The sequence below is a fragment of the Rhinolophus ferrumequinum genome, chromosome X (genome assembly GCF_004115265.2).
Source record: "Rhinolophus ferrumequinum isolate MPI-CBG mRhiFer1 chromosome X, mRhiFer1_v1.p, whole genome shotgun sequence".
In the NCBI taxonomy this organism is placed as follows: Eukaryota; Metazoa; Chordata; class Mammalia; order Chiroptera; family Rhinolophidae; genus Rhinolophus; species Rhinolophus ferrumequinum.
Window position 1 is genome coordinate 123,248,996 of NC_046284.1, and position 20,382 is coordinate 123,269,377.

Sequence of the window (20,382 nt, forward strand, 5' to 3'; positions counted from 1 at the left end):
CCTCCCCAACCCCCCCATTTTCCATTCTCAACAACAACCACTTTCAACTGTCAGGTCTGCCCATCCAGTTTTCCTGGCCCCTCACTTGGGCAGCTTCCAAAATTGTACTGCATTGTCTCTTTGTCCCCCTTAGTTCTTGTGTGTTACACTTAAAACATTTTTTTAAATCATTCTTCCTTATAGTTTGGGGGCGGGTGGAGCTGAATTTTGTTTAATTCACCATCCTGACAAGAAGGGAGTATGCGTTTTAAAACATAGAGGGCATCTTTATATGGTTTTTTAAAAATGGTATCTTGCTTTCTACTTCTTAAAATAACAACAACAAAAGTCTACTTCCTGAACAAAAAATGAGTTCCAGAGTTTTCTTATGTAAATAAAGGTCGAGTACATACACTACGCATAAATATTTGTGTTTCCGATTAATTCTGAAATGACAATGTCGCTTCCCAAAAAATGGCATTACTGGGATAAACGTTCTCGTCATTGCTAAAATCAGCCAGAGAGTTGATTATTTTTTAAGAATCATGACCTAAAATAATCTTACACAGTTCCGTACAAATTCCTTTTGGCTTAATTCACCCCAGTGATCCAGAGTGCTCTATTGAATTGGAAAGATGTTTGTAAGTACTGTGTATAATTAAATAATATATAACGTATAAAAGCCCAGTGTTCAGCCTAAGTGGGGCTAACGTACTCGCAAAGCCCTGTGTATTGCATTTTCTCGATGTTAGTGCCTTGTTCTGTAGAAAGTGCATTGTCTCACTTAGGAATAATGCAGCCTTTGCTATAAAGAATACAAGAAACACTCTTAATATTTTATTATTTTTTAAATTTGTCAATTATAGTTGGTATTCAATATTACATTAGTTTCAGGTGTGCAGCAAAAATTCTCAGCAAAATATTAGCAAATTGAATTCAGCAATGTCTTAAAATTATCATACACCACGATCAAATGGGATTTACTCCTGGGAGGCAAGTTGGTTCAATATCCGCAAATAAATAAACGTGATACACCACGCAAACAAAATGAAGGATAAGAAACACTCTGAGTAGTTTAAATCCCATGCATTTAAGCCAGGAGTACCTCTTACATGAAAGCTCTGGGGGCTTCTCTTGGGGGCTACACATTTGATTTGAATGCAATTCTAGATTTTGAGTTCAAAGAAATGAGTAAGAGGGAAGTGCATAAAGGTGGGTGATGAAACTTTGTTATTTTCTATGTTGGTACTTCCTTTCACATCACAAAGTCATTTTCTAGGGGTTTTGTTTCGTTTGGGGGTGATTTTGCTGTGGTTTTTGCTGTGGTTTTTCTTGTTGTTTTCATCCCCTAACAAGATGTAAGCTTACTTTCTGGTATCCCCAACTGCTCCCCAAATTGTACAATTAGGCATTAAGGAGAGACACACCCGGACAGAGCCGGAGAGAGAGTGTGCTAATATTTCTAATGTCATCGCAGCTGCTGATAATAACATGCATTTCTAATTTTGTTGCCCTGGACAGTTTTAGTCATTTATGTGCCTAAAATGGCTGCTTACCAACAACAATGTTGTCTAATAACCTCACATGTCATTTGAAATTTTCAAGTCGCCTTGTTTTAAAAAGTAAAACAGATGCAGATAATTTTAATGATAGAGTCTATTTAATTCAATGTATACCAAGTATGACCATTTCAACATACCAAGCCTTGTAAAAGTTGAGAGTTTCCATGCATTTTTTCCCCCCAGGACTTTATTGGGGAACAGTGTGTACTTCCAGGACTTTTTTTCCAAGTCAAGTTGTTGTCCCTTCAGTCTTAGTTGTGGAGGGCGCAGTTGTCCAGGTCCAGTTGCCGTTGTTAGTTGCAGGGGGCACAGCCCACCATCCCTTGCGGGAGTCGAACCGGCAACCTTGTGGTTGAGAGGACGCACTCCAACCAACTGAGCCATCCGGGAGGCAGCTCAGCTCAAGGTGCCGTGTTCAGTCTTAGTTGCAGGAGGCAGAACCCACCATCCCTTGCTGGCCTCGAGGAATTGAACTGGCAGCCTTGTGGCTGAGACCTCACTGGCCCATGTGGGAATCGAACCGGCAGCCTTCGGAGTTAGGAGCAGGGAGCTCTAACCGCCTGAGCCACCGGGCCGGCCCCTCCATGCATTTTTGATACTAAGATTTGGAAATCCCAGGTATGTTTTATCCTCATGGGACGTCTCAATCCAGGCACTACATTTTTTTGAGAAATACTTGATCTTAATTTAGTGTCCAGAAGCATTCATAGTTGTAGAAGTAGATACACAAGCTCTCCAAAATCCCCAGCCTTTCAGTAACTGCCTGGAGTTTTTCTGTTTTTAAATTTTAGTTAAAATTAGTTAGAATTTGAGATCCTCAGTACATTTCAAGGGCTCAGCGGCTGCACATGGCTCCCGCATTGGACAGGCAGACCTGGAAAACTCACTCCTGTTGTCCCAGGTGGAAACTTCTGCGTTTGTGGGACACTTGATTTTGGCGGCCATGTTTCACTCAATGACTCATCTCTCTGATGGTGTTTAGAAAAGGGCCATCCTGCGAACTCCTTGTGATAGTTACATTCAATCTGATTTTCCCCTATAGAACTTCACTGATTATATTCCTAAGAATAAAGCACATAAAAACCAGGGGCCTTCACCTAGATGAGTGGAGACCTTGTATTAATATTTTTTTCCAGGTGGGTTTAGAACACTCCTGCTGCCCCCTACTGGCAGTACGTGGTATAGGACATACCCTTGATTTGTTTTTTATTCATTGTAGTTGGAATTTGGATTCTAGTGAATCAGAAAAAGAAAACGTTTCACATATTTACTTGATTATAAGTTTGGCAAACCATGTTCCTATCTAGTTAATCCATTATGTCCATTTAAGATTAAACAGTAGAATTATTGTTGATTTTCTAAAATCAAAAGAAGCTACTGACATATTTAATTTGACCTTATAAGTAGACTACATAGCATTCCTTTTCTGATATGGGTGTCTTCTGTAAACAGATCTTTTGTAGTTATTCTACTGTAATTTTGTTTTTGTTTTTTTTAAAACTGCGATGTTAAATTGAATACTATCTTTTGAATTTTCAGTTCGGGCATCTTGCTAGGGATAACACGCATCGTAATCTTTTCCAGTTGTTACCGAACATTCGAACATACACAAAAGTAGAGATAAGCATTTACGTTAAATCCTTGTGTGCCGATTACGCAGCCTTAATAACTATCAAAGCTTTGCAACCTTATTTGATCTTTCTACCTGTCACATTTTTGTTTCTGGAATTATTTTAAAGCCCCACCACCCTGTCTCTTAACGAGTAATTAACTTTAAAAAAAAATAACTTTGACACTGTTATTGCATCTTACAAAATTAAAGACAAAAATCCTTAATATCATGCTGACACCCAGCCAATAGGCAAACTCCTAGCGTCTCAAAAAAAATGGTCTTTTTCTTTCCCTGCAAACCAAGGTTTGTACGTTACATTTGGCCGATTTGTGTCTCACTTTGATTTAATCCATAAAGTTCACTCTTTTCGCCTTTTTTGCCATTTATTTACCAAATACACTGGGTCACTTGCCCTGTAGGAAACCCTGTAGTCTAGATTTGGCAGCTTACTTCGTCACGGTGTCATTTTCCTTTGTTTCTCTGTCCTCAGTATGTATTGTAAACTGGTGGTTAGATCTATGGATTGGATTAGATCCACGGTTCCTTCCTTCCTTCCTTCCTTCCTTGCTTCCTTCCTTCCTTCTTTCCTTCCTTCCTTTCTTCCTTTTATGTCTGAGTAATAGATAGTGCTGTGTTTTTGTTGTTGCTTTTGCATCCTAGCAAGAAGCACAGAATACCTCCTTGTCCTCCTGTCAGTGTGAGTGAAGATGGCTGACCTGTGGGTCCCAGTGTCACCAGCCCAACCTCCCTCCCCCACTGACCACTCTTTTGCTCCCACCAACGTTGAGCCTCTGGATAGAGGGTCCACCAATGGCAGTGGCCCTGCTCTAGCATTCCATGAGCGCTGGAAAAATGCTGATCTTCCCGCTCTGTCATCCCTCCTGCATTTCTTATCTGGAATTCTTCTATTAAAACAAACAAACAAACAAACAAAAAAAGCACTTCCCCTCATCAGCCATCGGGTGACCTTGAAATACCACCTTTGACGAGAGGCAGGGTGCATGTTCCATTGTGTCACTTGACCTTAGTGTTTTCAAAACCACGCCCTGGGGTTTTAGTGACCTCAAATGGTGCCAATTCATTTTTTTATTTATTTATTTTTTAATATTGGTATATGGTCAGAAAACATGATGTTGCCACATTCCCACAACTGCCAAGGGATAGTACCTTCCAACTTCCAGGTCCATTTCCTTTCTCTTACCATGAGCTTCTGTTAGCGGGAGCACCTCAAGCAGCTGTTAGGAATGAAAGGTGCCCTAGGGGGCGTTTGCTGCTGTTGGACCCAACATATTGCCAAGTTGGTGAGCTTGGGTTGTTATTGCTTCTGTTAGCCTTGCTTTGCTCGTCGGTCAAATAAGAATTGTTCCTACCCCATAGGGTTGTCGGTAAGAATGGATGGGTCTGCTCATTCGAAGGTATTTCCTCAGACCAGTTCCTGGCACGTAGGAAGCACTGAGCAGACATTAGTGCTTCTGACTTTATTATCCCCACTGTCACCACGTTACCATTGTCATTATTATTATTTTGTCGTTATCAATATTATAACCACCATCACCACCACCACCACCATCACCACCGTCATCATCACCACCACCACCACCATCACCACCATCAACACATAATTGTCACCATCATCACCATTGCTGTGGACTGTATTGCACCCCAAATGCATGTGTTACAGCTCTGACCCCCAATGTGGTTGTATCTGGAGCTAATGCTTCTAGAAAATAGTAAAGGTTAAATGAGGTCACAAGAATGGGGTCCAAATCCCCCAGGATTGATGAGCTTATAAGAAATTCATTTCTCACTGTTCTGGAGGCTTGAAGTCCAAAACCAGGATTTGGCCAGTTGAGTTCCCGGTGGAGTTCTCTTCCTGGCTTTTAGGTGGCCTTCTCACTGTGTGCTCACGTGACAGAAATGTCTCCCCCGTGCCCCCTCTCTTCCTCTTATAAGGACACCAGTCATTGAATTAGCCCCATCGTAATCCAGTATGACCCCCTTAAAATCTGCAAGACCCTGTTCCCAAATAAGATCGCATTCACAGGCACTGAGCTTTAGGACTTTTGGGGGGACACAGTTCACCCCCCCCACTCCCCTACACGTACCCTGGAAGGCAGTGGGGCATTAAGGTGACATGAACATCTGACATCTGTACTTGATAGAGAATCCCGTCTTTTCTTGGCTGTCACGCTCCCCTCCCCTCTGCCGAAGCGGACCTGGTAACAGTGAGCAAACTAAGAGCAACGGTGTCACCTTGCCTTCTGTCCAAGAGCCAAGTGAGCAGAAAGAGATAAGACTGGGGGCATAGATAATTCAGAGCCCGACCAAGCCGCCGTGTCCCGAGTACACCCAGGGCCCTTTGTCCCATCTTCACATGGGTATAGCATTCTGACGCTCTTTATAGCAGCTATGCCTCTGTACATTCTAGAGGATTTGGGGCTCTTTGGTGGAATCTCCCACTCTGATGAAGTGTCAGGCTACCCAAGGACACTTAGAAGCTGGAAATTCGTGCAACCTGTGCCCCTCACCCTGGGACGGAGCCCACAAGAGGCTCACCTTTCCACATGTAAGTGGAGATGCTGCCTCTAGTACAGATACAGTTACCTGTGACCACCTGCCCTCGGGGTCTTAGCATCCGCCAAGAGCTAGGCTTCCAGCTACCTGAATAGGTGACCTTGGATGTGCTACCAAGTGTAGAACGTGACGATTTAAGGTCCATGTCAAGTGATCACCACCGTCCTGTTAATTAAGACGTCCGTCTCCTCACACAGGACCGTTCTGTAGGGGATGGTGACAACACACAAGCTCAGCTCTCTTAGCCAATTTCAAGCATATAAATATACTATTATTGGCTATCATCACTTCGCTGTATGTTAGGTCCCCACAACTTCTCCTGTACCTGACAGTGTATAGCCTTTGGCCAACGTTCCCCCATATCCTCCTCCCCCGCATCCCCCAGCCTCTGTGACGTGACTGTTCTCTGTTTCTATGCGTTTTCCTGTTTTAGACCCCCACAGGTAAGTGAGATCATATCGTAGTTGTCTTTCTGCGTCTGGCTTCTTTTGCTTCTTGGCTTATTGACCGCAAGCTTGGTCCATCCACGTTGCTATAAATGGCAGGACTTCCTTTTTCTGGTGACTAATATCCCCTTGTGTGTGTATCAAATGTTTCTCCATTCGTCCATCAATGGATACTGAGGGCGTTTCCAAGTCTTGTCCACTCTGAATAGTGCTGCAGGGGACGTGTGGGTGCAGACATCTCGTTGAGATCCTGGTTTTTGTTTCCTTTGGATAAATATCCAGAAATGGAATTGCTGGGTCATATTTTTTAATTTTTTGAGCACCCTCCATCCTATTGGGTTTCACCCAATGGGCTGCACCCATTTACATCCAACCAGAGTTCTCGCTCGAGTTCTCTTCTTCTTATAAAGACACCAGTTACCGGATTAGGCGTCACCTGAATGACCTCCGGTTAACTTGATTCCTTCTGTCAAGACCCTGTTTTAAAATCAGACTACGTTTTTCACCCCGCGCCCCCAACTCTCTCCCACCTGGCTACCACCAGTCTGTTTTCTGTATCTATGAGTCTGTCTCTGTTTTGTTTGTTTTTTAGATCCCACACATTGGTGAGATCCTATGGTATGTGTCTCTCTCTGTCTGACTCATCTCACTCAGCATAATACCCTCTAGGTCCAGCCATGTTGTGGCAAATGGTAGGATTTCATTCTTCTTCATGGTTGAATGATATTCCTTTATTTGCACGGACCACATTTCGTTCATTCATCAGTTGATGGCTTTTTGCCCTTTTGTTTTGAAACGAGGTAAATGAATGCAATGACACACACCGTGGTATTTGTTTCAGGTGTACACCGTGATGATTTCATACCTGTATTTATTGCAAAACGATCGCCGGAATAAGTCAAATTTAACAACCATTAACTCATTAGCTACAATTATTTTCTTGTGATGAGAACTTTTAAGATCTTGCCTCTTAGCAACTTTCAAATAAACAATGCAGTAGTGGTGACAGGTCACAGTGCTGTATATGACATTCTCAGGACTTCTTCATCTTATAACAGGAAGACTGTCCTTTATCTTTTTACAGTTGAGTTTTTTCTTAGCCAACAACCCCCCCCACACACACACACACACAGTGATAGAGACAAATGAGGAGACAGTTAAGAAAATCAGTCTTGCATTTTTCATGCAGCATAAAATTGAGAGATGTCAGCAGAAACATTACACATCGATAGATTTCAATTAAACATTGTGGCTCTTTTTGGAGTAGAAACAGAATTCTTTTATAAGGAGAGAAAGGAACAGCTTTCCCCACCTGCTGTGAAAAAGAGAGATTTCAGGCCTGTCAGGAAGGGATGACCAGAATAAAAACAAACAGAGAAAACAAACAGCCCACCAGAAAACTCCATCATCCAGGCTGGGTCCCGCTTGGCTATCCAGAATCTCTTGCTTCCTCCAGCTGTGCGCTAGGTGGGGCTAGAAGCTAATTTTTTGCAAATCTCATGTGTCTGCAACGAAAAGCCTTTCCTAGCCTCTCTGCTCTGTTTAATCCCCAAGTAGCCTTGTGTCCCTTAACCTAATGATTTCCAAAAGCCGCAAAACGACAGGAAACCCACAAGGCGTTGCAAACACATCAAACCTTTGGAAGAGCAGGTGGAAAAGCAAATGAGCAGTAGCTTTGAGTGTGGTCTCGGAGGCCACCCCTGGCACTGAGACGGGTTAATGATTTTTTTCTTTTTAATATTGAGATACGTGGATGTATTTTACTATATTTACAATTTCACCTCCAAAAGAATGAGGTAAAATTAGGCAAAACAGATGTTTCGTTTTCTGTTTTTTTATGGAAAAGTAGACTAGAAGTAATACTCCCTGCGTTTTTTAAAAATAAACTTTTGAGAACAGAAATGTTGCCAAGATGATTTCGAGGGTTCCCAAAGAGCCCGCCTTCTATCCCCCCCTCTTGTTTGCTTCTCACATTTGTCACAATTACTGAACCAGAATTGCTGCGTTATTATTCATTAAAGTCTATACTGTGTTCAGATTGATTGAAACATTCGTTAGCCACCGAGACTGTCTTCACGAATTGTTGGGTCATTCTATTAGATGCCATTTCAGAGGAAGCCGGGCACTGCACTGTCAGCTTCTGAGTGACCGTGCCATCCATGCAGCAATAACAAGGACAGCCGTACCGACAGGGCTGCTCCTTAGGGTCCGTTTGGGTTCCCGAGTGTCTGCAAGGGAGCGGGTCAGTGGAGACAGTGTTTCTGTCTGTGTCTGGGGCCGTATATCCCCAGCGTGGGCCCCCCAGGAACCACTGGGCTTGGTTTCGTTACTACCACTGGGCTTGGTTTCGTTACTGTAGCGTTCAGTGTTTCTAACGGGTACCCATCACATCGCCCAGCACAGCTGAGTTTTGTGGTCGCCCTTCTGTCTCCCCAGGACGTGGACTCTTTGCGGGACGCCCGAGTACCTGGCCCCCGAAGTCATCCAGAGCAAAGGTCACGGCAGAGCGGTGGACTGGTGGGCACTGGGCATCCTAATATTTGAGATGCTTTCGGGGTGAGTAAGAGCTTCCGGGGGAGTCAGGACGTGCTCCCCGACACCCCTTTTCCCTGCTCCTCACCCTGCGTCTGTTAGCCCCAAGGACGGTGCATGCGGGGGGCAAACACTTGGGGTGTGGTCCCATGGCGGTTTCCCGTGGCCGGTGGTGTGACCCCAGCGGTGCAGCTTGTGTTCGTATTGCAAACACACTGGCTGTTTTGATGAAGGATCAGCCGTGCCTCTCTGTGGGGATCTTTGTCCTGTCTCAAAGTGTCCCGTCTTTCTTCCGGGAATGTGACATTCACCTTCTACATGGACCCTTTCTGGAGCTGGGTCTTGTATGGGCTGGATAAACCCAAATCCAACACAGTGTAGGGCTTTACGAACGAACGAACAACGTGTCCGAGGAAAGCGGGTGTGCTTTCCTAAAAATCCCACACCTGCGTTGGAGGAGATTTGGAAGGCCATGTCTTCCCCTCGTCCAGGTCCAGATACCCACGAGGTGGACCATTTGTCAAGGTGTGGTCGGGATTCGATCACCAAGGATGCTTTATGTGTCAGGTAGACCTCATGTTCCTGTACGTAAAGCAAGCATCTCGCTCTTCAGAATCTTGGACGTGGGGACTCAGCCTCCTTCTGTGAACGAAAAGCTCTGGTCTCTGATGGGCTGCGTTCAGGCAGCCAGCCGGGAGGGGCCCAGGACACAGGCGGGGCCCTCGGGCCAGCTGCCTGGCCTCCTTCCAACCGCCGTCCCCTTCCCTTTGGCCTTCTGTCATCCGCGTGCCTGTGCCCTGCCTGCGAGTCACAGACACGCCGAGTTTGCTCCTGGTTGTAGCAGAAGCCAGCCCCTGTTCCTCACCTGTCTGCTTCCACGCAGGGCAAGTCCAGAGGCTTTTACCAGGAAACCTTCCCTTTCGGTTGGAAAGAAAGATGGAAAGGGGGGTATTCATTCGTCTGCATTGAGGGTGTGGCCGACCTGTGTGGAATTTTCCATTCCTCTTGACTCAAACGTTTCTAGCAAATCGCATAGAACCAGTTTTCTTAATATATACTGTAGCCCAGGAAGATCCCAAGCAGAGAAAAAGGTTAAAGTAAATCACATATAGGGTCAATCCTTCGAAAAGAGAAAACAGTTGCAAATGTGCGCCGGTCTTCATCAGCTTCCTTTCAAATGACCACCACATTTTCCTGCTAAAATTTTGGTGACCAGTAGAGGGCAGTATAGTCTGACGAGAATTGAATCCTGGCTCGGATGATATTTAAATTGATGAGGTCCACGTGTTGTTTTCTTTGTCCTTATTATTAGGATAGAATACAATATTACAGAACATAATATGCGATATTACTAGTAAAATCTGTGATATTAGTAGTAAATACGATATTAGAGCATTGCACGCTGTTGAACATGGTGGAATATAATAGAAAACCGTTAAAATAAAACTTATAAGTATAATATTAGGATATATGAGAATTATATTAGGATTATAATATAAAATAATTATTAGAATGTTAATAGAATATAATATTTGACTACATTACAGTATTAGAAAATAGAATATTTTTGTTATTGTAATACAATAGTAACAATAGGATATTTCTAATGGTCTAATACATATTAGGACTAGAATAAAAATAATGTAATCAGAAGCTGATATATTATGAGGCTCTGTTATTAGAATAATTGGTGGTGAATAATTAAAACTTCCCTAACCCAAAGGACCGTAAGCCGACCTCCGCATTTCACACGAGACAGTGGGCTGTGTATTCCCAAGAAGCATGTTCCCATTTTCCACCTTTCTAGTTGGAGAGAGTCAGGTTTGGCGGGTGGATTTCTTGAGAGCGATCCATCCTGGCTCATACTGCAAGCCTGCCCGACCCCTCCTGCCAGCCTCAGCTGTCACCTGGCTCACTCCCAAGTTTCCACACTGTGTCATCCAGCGACTCGCGCTCCTGCCCGTGGCACCTTTCCCTGGCAGCAGCCGGAGGGGTCCCGTACCCACACCAACCAGGCCACATCACCCGTGCCCGCCTTAGCCCTCCGCAGCGCTCTAGTGGAAAGACCCAGACCTCATCATACGAGGCTCTGAGATGGTCTGTATGAGATCTGGCCACCCAAGTGGTAGCCCGGTCCCTCTCTTCTGGGTTCACTGGCCGTCCTGTTGCCTCTCCAGCATGTCACCCGGCTCCTGCAGGGTGTCCCCTTGGCTAGCCCCTTCTGTTCTCTTGCTCACCCTGCAGCTTCACCTGTCACTTGACCACAGGACCCTCCCGTGCTGCTCCCGCCACAGTCGGCCCCACCACCCTCTTCTGTTTTCTTTACAGCACTTAGCAGGTTGTGTGTGTTGATTGCCTGTGAGATCACTGGGCCCAACCTAGAGGGTTCTCCTAGTGGTCAGTGCAAGGCAGTTACTGTATGGAAGGTGGAGGTGGCCTTTTGTTCAAAGTCCTCCTGTCTCCAGCTGGCTTATTCGATTTCCATTTTCTGTATTGGCATGCTGAGCAGGATCAAGCGAGACTCTGCCTTTGTCTGTTTGTTTATGGCTTTAATTGGTCGATTAAATCTTTTATACACTGAGGAAAACCCAGGCGTTGGGTAAAACCTGCTGTTTGCTGATGGTGTGAGATCATAGCATAAGCGGGATTTTATTTTCATTGAATGAGAAATGTGGACGTCGGAATGACAGTGTATGGCCCGCTCCTTAGCAAAACCATTCATGGGCTTTCCCCGGAGCGCCCAGTTCCGTTCTCGTTTCTTCTCCATTCACACCCATCCCTGTGAGGAGTTGACCAGTTTTTAGAGAAGATGGAGTTTATCTGCATTTGGAGACACACCCATGTGGAACTATCAAACCCCAGAGAGCTTCCATCTATGTGGGTTACATCTGTCACTGTGTCCTGCATTTGAAACCAAAACTAAAATGAAGATATACCGGGGGTGCCAAAAAAATGTATATTCATGACTTGTATTCATCTTTTGTTATCGGTACAGTTTTTTCCTGTCTTAAAATGTGTGTACATTTTTTCGGCACCCTCTCTATATCTCTATATGTATTCACATAAAATTATAATAAACTCACTAACAGTGAACCCAGATAGAATTTTTCATGGAAAAACTACTTCCTACAATTACAAATATTTAGAGACAAGCGTGGCCTTGTTTCAACACTTTTTTGCTACTCTCTTTAGTGTCTGGCTGCTGGGTTTTTCTCACTGCCTGGTATGTTGCGTTGCTTTGATTGAGGTATATGAAGAAAACGCATCCACATTCACATTCAAAGCTCCTGGAAAGAAAGGCCTTGGGGAACCTCAGGGTTCCCTGGCACCCCACTTTGGGAATCAAGGCTGGCGTGCCTCAGACGGTGCCCCTGAGATTCCTTCATACTCTACACTTTCCCCCAACCTTTGCACAGCCTGGCACTTTGTTCTTGCCACTTCTCCTGACTCTGCTCCCTTCTTCCTTCTCCAGTGCCAGGCAGAACGGTGATATTGCAGCTACTCCCTCTCTGTTCTCTCTCCGGAAACTCCTTCCTGTTTTCCGTGAACCCATGTCAAAGGACCTGCCTTCCAACGCCAGCTCCCCATTTTAAAAATGTGGGCAGATAAAGCGTTCGGCTGATACTAGTTTAGGGTTGTATTTGTCTAACGGGGGGCCTCTGGGTGGGGGGCAGGGTTCTGAAGAGGAACATGGAGTTACAATGGCTGTGGCGCCTCTTTCTGGCCGATCCGTTGTACTGGACGATTTAGGTAGGCAGAACGGGTACCTAAATATGGTCATGGAAACACGATGGAGAAAATGCCAAAATGGTCGTGAATTCTGAAGATGCAATTCTTGAGGCTGCCGTCATCTGAGCACATTCTCTTTCCAAGCCCAGCTCTCCCAGTAGGTAACTTATACATATAAATGCTTATAAGCTGCTTATACATCCCGTTCCCTATAATGAGTACCATTTCTTAAGAATTGGAATATGTGTTGTACTTTGCACCTGCCCAGGGGATGGCTAGTTCTCTATGCTTGTCCTTACTGGAAAGATCTGTTTTGTTTTCTCTCTTTTTTTTTTTGGTCGTTCTACTACTGCTGACATGCCTTTCCCACGATATAGTCATGGGATGCCCGGATCCCAAGAGGGCTTTGTTTGATGTTCTCCATCAATGCGTTTAGGTCCGTGTGACACGTTTTCACAGGATGTGTAAGGTCCCATTTCCCACCTTTGACCATTTCCCTGATGAAATCATCCAGCTGAATGTACTCAGGGCCACCACCCAAGAAAGGGGAGTCGGGTCCCCCAAGCATTGCTGAAGAGAGTGTCTGGCAGATGACGGAGGGCGGACTCGGGAGTCAGAAGCTGAAAGGTGACCGAGGTGGCCAGACTGGATGACTCTCCACACGTAGACCTTTGCTACACAGCCTGGGCTGCATAGCTTTTCATTATGTGGCAGCTCGTGAGTCTGGAAGCACCAGAGGACAAATAGTTGTAGTTAGGAGTCCTTATAACAGGAGACTCAAAGAGATACGGCTGTTACCTTCTCGACACTGTGCCTCTGTTCACACCAAAGTGCAAATCAGAGCATCTGAGCGAGATGTTACTGAAGACAAATGGGCACTTTATGCCCTATCACCCAAGGCTGCAGCTTTACATTTCTTTATGGTCTTCCATTTTTCCAATTAACTCACATCCACTTTCCATTGATTTCTCTGTACTTTATAGTTCAGTTCCTTAGTGTTTCTTCAATTTCTCTACTCCTCTTTAATATATTTGGAGCATAAATGTGGACACACTGTGTGTGCGTCCTGGGGTGGCTGTAACAATTGACCACAAACTGGGGTCTTACCACCACAGGGATCCATCCTCCCCGAGTCCTGGAGACCGGGAGTCTGCCATCAAGGTGTCCCAGGGCCACGCTCCCTCCGGGGGCCCCAGGGGACGGTCCCTCGTGCCCCTTCCAGCTCCTGGGGGCTCCAGGCGTCCCTGGGCTGGTGGCCGCGTCCTTCCCATCTCTGCCTCCGTCTCCACGTGACGTCTCCTCTGTGTCTGTGTCCCTGCTCTTCTGTCTCTGATGAGGACACTGTCATTCAGTTCAGGGCCCCCCTGATCCAGGGCGACCTCATCTCAGATCCTTCACTCAGTCCCATCTGCAAAGAGCTTGTTTCCAGATAAGGTCCGATACACATTTTCCGGGTCAGAATGTGGAGACGTCTTTTTGGAGGCCACCATCCCACCCGCTATACTCGGGGGTGGATTTGGAACCCACAAGAGAACCATCTTTGCTCATTGAAATTTCCACTTTTGACAAGGATGTCATGTGAAAGCTCTGTTTTCTGAGATATTTCCCTGGCTTGTTTCAGCAGATTTAGAAGATCTCATCCCGAGGAAGCTAGGTAGAGGTTATGCTTTTGAGTTGAGGGTCTTTATTTAAAAAGGTCGGTCTGTTGGTTTTTATACCAGGATTACAATCTTTATTTCTGGGAACTGTGCCACAGACATACATAAGTGCATGGGGGTGGCCGTGTCCCCATACAAGTTTTTTGACAAAATCAGGCTGGGGCCATAATTTCCAAGCCCTGGGCCACATCTGTATGCCCAAAGTCTCACCGCCTGGAAACCAGCCTTGCTGTCACCTCCCAAAGTATAACCTAGGTGAATCCATCTACTGTGGAGTTTCATATATTGGCTTCTGCAAAATTATACACTACTGGAGCCAGACCAAAAAAATAGGACGCAGTGGAACCCATCCTGGTCCATTTGTCCCATGCACATTTATTAAGCACCGACTGTGTGCCACATACTGCCTGTATAAAGAATACAGACGTCTACTTACGGTCTACTGGGACTGACATGTTTAATGCCTCAGAAGGTGTCACAATATTGGTCAAATGGTGTCACCATGGTTGCCCGTCTCCACTGACGTTTCTTCTGCTTCAAGCTGCAGCATTTCATGCTTTGCCTGTTAGAAACATCCCTTCCCGGTGTGTCCCCTGATATGACTGCAAGGAAAGCATGCACGTGAAGTAACTTCCGCTCCGCGTCTGCCAAGCAGAAATAGTAGTGATTCCAAAGTGGCGATTTTTCCGTACTGGCTGTCCACTAACCACACATGTTTACTTCTCCAACAGGTTTCCTCCATTTTTTGATGACAACCCATTTGGCATTTATCAAAAAATTCTTGCCGGCAAAATAGATTTCCCCAGACATTTGGATTTCAATGTAAAGTAAGTAAACCGTGTCCCTCGTCTTCGGGCGTGTTTATTTTTAAAGCATCTAAAAAAAGAAAACCACAATTAAGGCGTGTGCTCAGCAGGGTACCATGTTGCGTTGCTCAGTGTGCTGTTTAAACTATGTTGGGCAGTCAGTTTCCTGCAAAAAGCGAAGAGGTTTCCATTACCCTGCCATACATACGGGCACTTACCCTCTTAGTAACTCTAGGCTGTGTTTTATGCCTTTTGCGATCACTGAGATTTACCATTAGCAAGTAAAGGCATTTGTGGTCTTATTTAATGAGAGAGCCGGTTGGGGATTTCACACATAGGGTTCCCCTCCTCCAGCTGGTTGTGTAGTTGGCAGAAGTGTTGGTGGGCTTAGCAGAGATTCTCTTTTCTTTCCTGCTCAAAGCCTTCCCATCCTTGAGCTCCTTCTTTATGCTTAAATTTTGAGTGATGAGTGTGTCTCTTCGAGAACTCTCGTCTTGCGTCAGTGTTAGCAACCTTAGGTCCGAGTTGCAGTAAATTTGTGGCAATTGGGGTGTGGGGCAGAGAAAACACTAAGCTTTTTTAAAAAAAAGATGTAAGAATGTGTTTAGTTTTCCAGATACCTGACTCAATCTGGTCAGTGTTTAGCCATTTTGCGCCATAATGAGTTGTGATTTCTAGCTGTTTCATTGTGTTTCCCAGCTGCTGGTGACAAAGTGGTGTTAATGCTTTTAGTTCAGAACTGAACTTTCCTTTCATTTTTGCTAATTTTTTTTTAAAAGCAGCCTATGGAAATTGAGTTCAGAGAAAACTTATTTCATGACAGTGGATCGGCGACTGGGGCCGTTGGCTGCATCCTGTGGTGTTTCTTATTCTTAGTGCTCAAACGTACCTTCCTTGACCTAGAGGTTCTCAGTCAGAATACAAGACTCTGCTTCCCTTGATGTGTGTGGGCTTGTGCTTGTGTTGTGTTTGACACAGCAGCCAACTTTTAAACGATTTTAACAAAACGTAAAAGAGGCTCCATTTCAAAATGATTCCCTAGAAGGGACATGACAGCCTGCCTTGTGAATGGTAAGGTAGGGAGGTGACGGCGCTCAAAAGTGTTTCATCCCAAAAGAAATGAACCGTATTGTATAGCATTTCTCTCCCAGGGTCCAAGTCCCAGCAGAGTTGAGTGACGCGATTTCCAATGGATGGCAAAACACTTTGAAAACTGAGTTCCATGTTTGTCAATAATTGGCCAATGATTTGGTTGGATTAAATTGTATTCACAAGCGTTGATAGATCTGCCAGTTGAAAGGCGTCCTCTTAGAGCACCTAGAATTCTGCCGGGTGAACCTGTAGGGTGTGGGCACAGCTACCTTGGCACAGATGTACGTGTAGGGGCCACTGTCCACGGTGGGTGTCAGTTAGGAGTCGCCGCTGGTGCATTTGCTTCAGCTGCAGTAACTGTGCCCTGTCCCTTGTTTTCTCGCACTCAGCCTCTTTCTGTTGTAGACTCCTGACAGTCTCAGGCAATTCAGAAGATTGTACGATTTATTCCCCTTCTTCTTGCAAGGAAATGCCAGAAACTCTTCCAAGAGAAGTCGTCCTCCCTCCTCCCGCCTCCAAAGAAAGGACGGTCCATAAATCTGGGGTCACTGGACACAGACCATTGATATCAATATATCAAGTAAAAGGCTCAGATCATGTATATCAATAGATTGAGTGGGTTTCCAGCATTTCGTGGAAAAGACGGTATTCTAGAAATTGTAGACCAAATGTAAGCATCATCTAACCCTGGTGTCCTCCCATTCCCCACTTGTATTCTCAGCGTTTATCCTTATTTTGAAGAGACAATGAGCAGTGGCTGCCTGGTTTCCTTTGGTTTCACGTCCTCATAATTTAGGCACCCCCAGGCCCTTCCCTGCACCCTGGGGCTCCCCCATGTCACTAACGAGAGGTCTGGGCAAGAGCAGGAACCGGGGAGCCCTTCTGCACTCGGTGACAGCACACGGACCTTGAGCAGAACGTCACGTCCTCACACGACGGGCTGGACCTTAGTGAGCTGTGGAGAACCAGGCCCCTGATGCATCGTTTGCCGTCCAAATTACTGTCATCGTGGACCTGAGGGTAGAATTTTGACGCTGAGTGTTTTTTAAGGTCACCTGTTGGTTCACACGTGTAAACTACTGGGCAGGTGTCTCTTTGAGATTCTTATGAATATATATCATATGTATAATATATCACACATATATATCATATATGTATTATGTATATATATATATATATATATATGATGTATATATTGCCAAAAAATGTACACATTTTAAGAGATGTTCTGTATGTAGTGCTTTTCGAAGTTGAGTTGAATTACGGTAGCAGTGAGGAGTATGGCGTTCGCTCCAAAGATGGTGTCACTCAAATGAATGCTAGCGTCGTTTATGGTGTTAGAATTTTGATACAGTTTTTTCCTTTCTTAAAATGTGTATACATTTTTGTGGCGCCCTCTGTGTCTACGATGGAAGAGGAAAGGAAAGCTCTGGAGCTCCTCGCCAGCTTGGTAGAACTGATATTTGCCAGTGTTTCTTCATGTCTGATCGTGTCTGATGAGAGAGAAGCCAGCTTCTGGTTACTAACTAAAGGATTTCAGCCACAGTGGATGAAGGTGGTGCCAACGGACACACAGCCCATTTCACAATCAACGCACCCACTCCGGAATTCCTGCCTGGCTTTGCCATACTAGGTGGCCCCTTTTCATTGCCCCTTCTGCCCCTTGCTTTCACGACCGGGCTGTTTTGCAGGAGTGTGGTTTTGTATTTTCAATAAACCTCCATTTCCTTATAATCCCAGTATGGCAGCTTTAAATGTGGGTACTCGTTGGGTCGGCGATGGTGTAAATAAAGGGGGAGAAGAAGAAATACAGTCCCTGTGTGCAGGCAGCCCCCCATTGCGTCAATTATTCAGAAATAAGTGCTAGACGATGGTGAGCGAACGTGAAACTCGAACCGCTGCCCACGTGTATACGTAGAGGGTAGTTTTGTGACTGTTGACATGTGGCGTTCGCTCAGGTCCGTCTCGAGACAGAAACGCTTTTTTTTTTTTGTCTCCTGCCCCACACAGAGACCTCATTAAGAAACTTCTTGTTGTTGACAGAACAAGGCGTCTCGGGAATATGAAGGTCAGTGTTTGCGTCCCTATCTATCCAGTGGTTTCCGTGATGAGTCCCTGTCACTTGACGCCATGCATGCATTTCTTTGATAGATAAAAGCAAAGGCGCAGGATGTGTGTTGAGTCGTTGGCCGAGTTTCAAATCTGAGTGTAAAAAATAAATCCAGCTGGGTCTACACCCGTCTTTTCCTCTCTCCATAGGAGCATACGACTCAGCCGGGATCTATAAGTGATTACTTATTTTGTGCCTTTATTTTTACTTTTTAAATAGCATCATTGAGATCCAATTCACACGCCACACAGTTTACCCACTTAAAGCGTACAGTCCGTTCGCCTCTAATATACCTTGTTTCCCCAAAAATAAAACCTAGCTGGACAGTCAGCTCTAATGCGTCTTTTGGAGCAAACATGAATATAAGACCTGGTGTTATATCATATCATATCATATATTATATCATATATCGGGGCTATGTTATAGTAAAATAAGACCGGGTCTTATATTAATGTTTGTTCCCAAAGACGCATTAGAGCTGATTGTCCAGCTAGGTCTTGTTTTCGGGGAAACACAGTATTGGCAGAGTCATGCCATCATGACAACGGTCAGTTTCAGAGAATGTTTTCATCACAAGGAATCCAACAACCCTTATGCTCTCCCTCCCTGTGGGGACAAGTCAGATGCCCCGTATGTAGAATCAGCTGGCAGTGGCTCAGAGTCTGCGCCACCAACCCTGCGATGGATGAGAACAAGCTTTTCGAATCAACAGAATCTGGAAAAATATATTCACTGACATTCAAGCTAGGACTTTAGAGTATGGGGAGGGCTTCCTGACGTGGATTGGCTGGAAGCCGGGGAACACGCTGCCTAAATAAAATGAAAGCACGTTCCGACTGGTGAGCAGCCGAGTGCGGGTACTGCCCAGGTGACGTCGGAACGTTGGCCAAGCCTGACCATCTCTCGGCCGTGCCTGCGTCCAAGGTCGGGATGTGTCCCTGGCTTCTGGGGTGATGAGGGTACCTTCCGACAGGCAGGGGCGGCCATCGCGAGTCTGCTGTTTTGAGGGAAAAGCCCAAGGAGCTTAGCTTGGCGCTCAGCAACCTTCCTGTGCGTCCGCAGGCCCGATTTCTCACCTGACCGTTCACTGTCCTCGTGGGAAACCCAGGCCAGCCTGCGTGGGTGAATCACCACTTCCATCTTCCTTTCATTATCACACCATGCTGTTTTTATGCTCTTGGGATTCCTTTATTGTGCGTGTTTCTTCTTTTTCTTCCTGCATTTTTCTGGCTACTGATCTGTCCTCCACACATGGAAAATTCTAGCATTTACTTTCTCTTCCTTTCATATTAGATGAATCTTTCCCTCTCTTTCTTCCCTCCCTCCCTTCTTTTCTTCTTCCTTCCCTTCCATCCTTCCCTCGCTCCCCCCGTTCCTTTTTCCTTCCTTCCTCCCTCCCTCCCTCACTCCCTCTTTCCTACCTTTCTTCCATCATCTATATCTATCTATCTATCTATCTATCTATTTATCTACGCTCGTATCTATTATCTATCACCTATCTATCATCTATCTATGTAATCATCTATTCATCCATCCATCCACTTACCTATCTATCAATCTACTTATCTATCATCTATCGAGATATCATAATATCTTAGTATCTGTACTAGAATTTGAACTAGTCAAGAGTAAACTTCAAGTCTTACTTACCTTCTCTCGGTATCATTCAAGGTAGCACTCAACAGATACTTGTTGTTTGACTTAAATATGGGTAGAATACATTTTTTCCAATAGGAAGAGAAGAAGAATTGTCTAAAGAATAGGGTTAGAAAAAAAGTAGGAACAATTCACATGACTGTTTCTTTCCTTTTGTACTTGACAGTAATGGAGAATTTTCTTTTAGAGGATGAAAAAAATGAAAACTTGAAAAAAATATGAACTGATACCCATTTTAAAAACGTAATGTTAAGTTCAGGTCCACTGGCTCCCCTATTACAGAATTCACAGGTGTCTCTCTCACAACTTCCAATGTTGCATTGATTAAAACAGTGGCTACCAGTGCGATAAAAAGAGAGGAGGACACAGTTGAAGACGGGAAACTTGGCAGGGATTTACAGAGGTCATGATGACATTGGGCTCTGCCAGCTGGACACGAGCACGACACTGGAGAATGAGGGAGACAGACTCTAGTAAACACTGTTAGCTGGAAGGTAATATTGGGTAGTTCTTAAGATCTCTGAAATTGGATGTCACGGGATGTCTTAGTCCTGTAACACTTGGCTGGGCCATTTTGACCAACCTCCATCATTTACTGAGCCTTAGCTTCTGTGTCTGTAAGAAAA

The 20,382-nt window shown here is 44.9% G+C and overlaps 1 protein-coding gene across 1 annotated transcript in view; it reads left to right on the plus strand.

Annotated features, from left to right (window-relative positions):
* The window catches only part of PRKX (protein kinase cAMP-dependent X-linked catalytic subunit), a 67,074-nt gene that overhangs the window by 41,023 nt on the left and 5,669 nt on the right, over positions 1 to 20,382 (plus strand). The window contains exons 4-6 of the mRNA XM_033106405.1: positions 8,610 to 8,729; positions 14,824 to 14,919; positions 18,001 to 18,058. Coding sequence (XP_032962296.1) covers positions 8,610 to 8,729; positions 14,824 to 14,919; positions 18,001 to 18,058 — 274 coding nt within the window. The remainder of the gene's footprint in view (positions 1 to 8,609; positions 8,730 to 14,823; positions 14,920 to 18,000; positions 18,059 to 20,382) is intronic.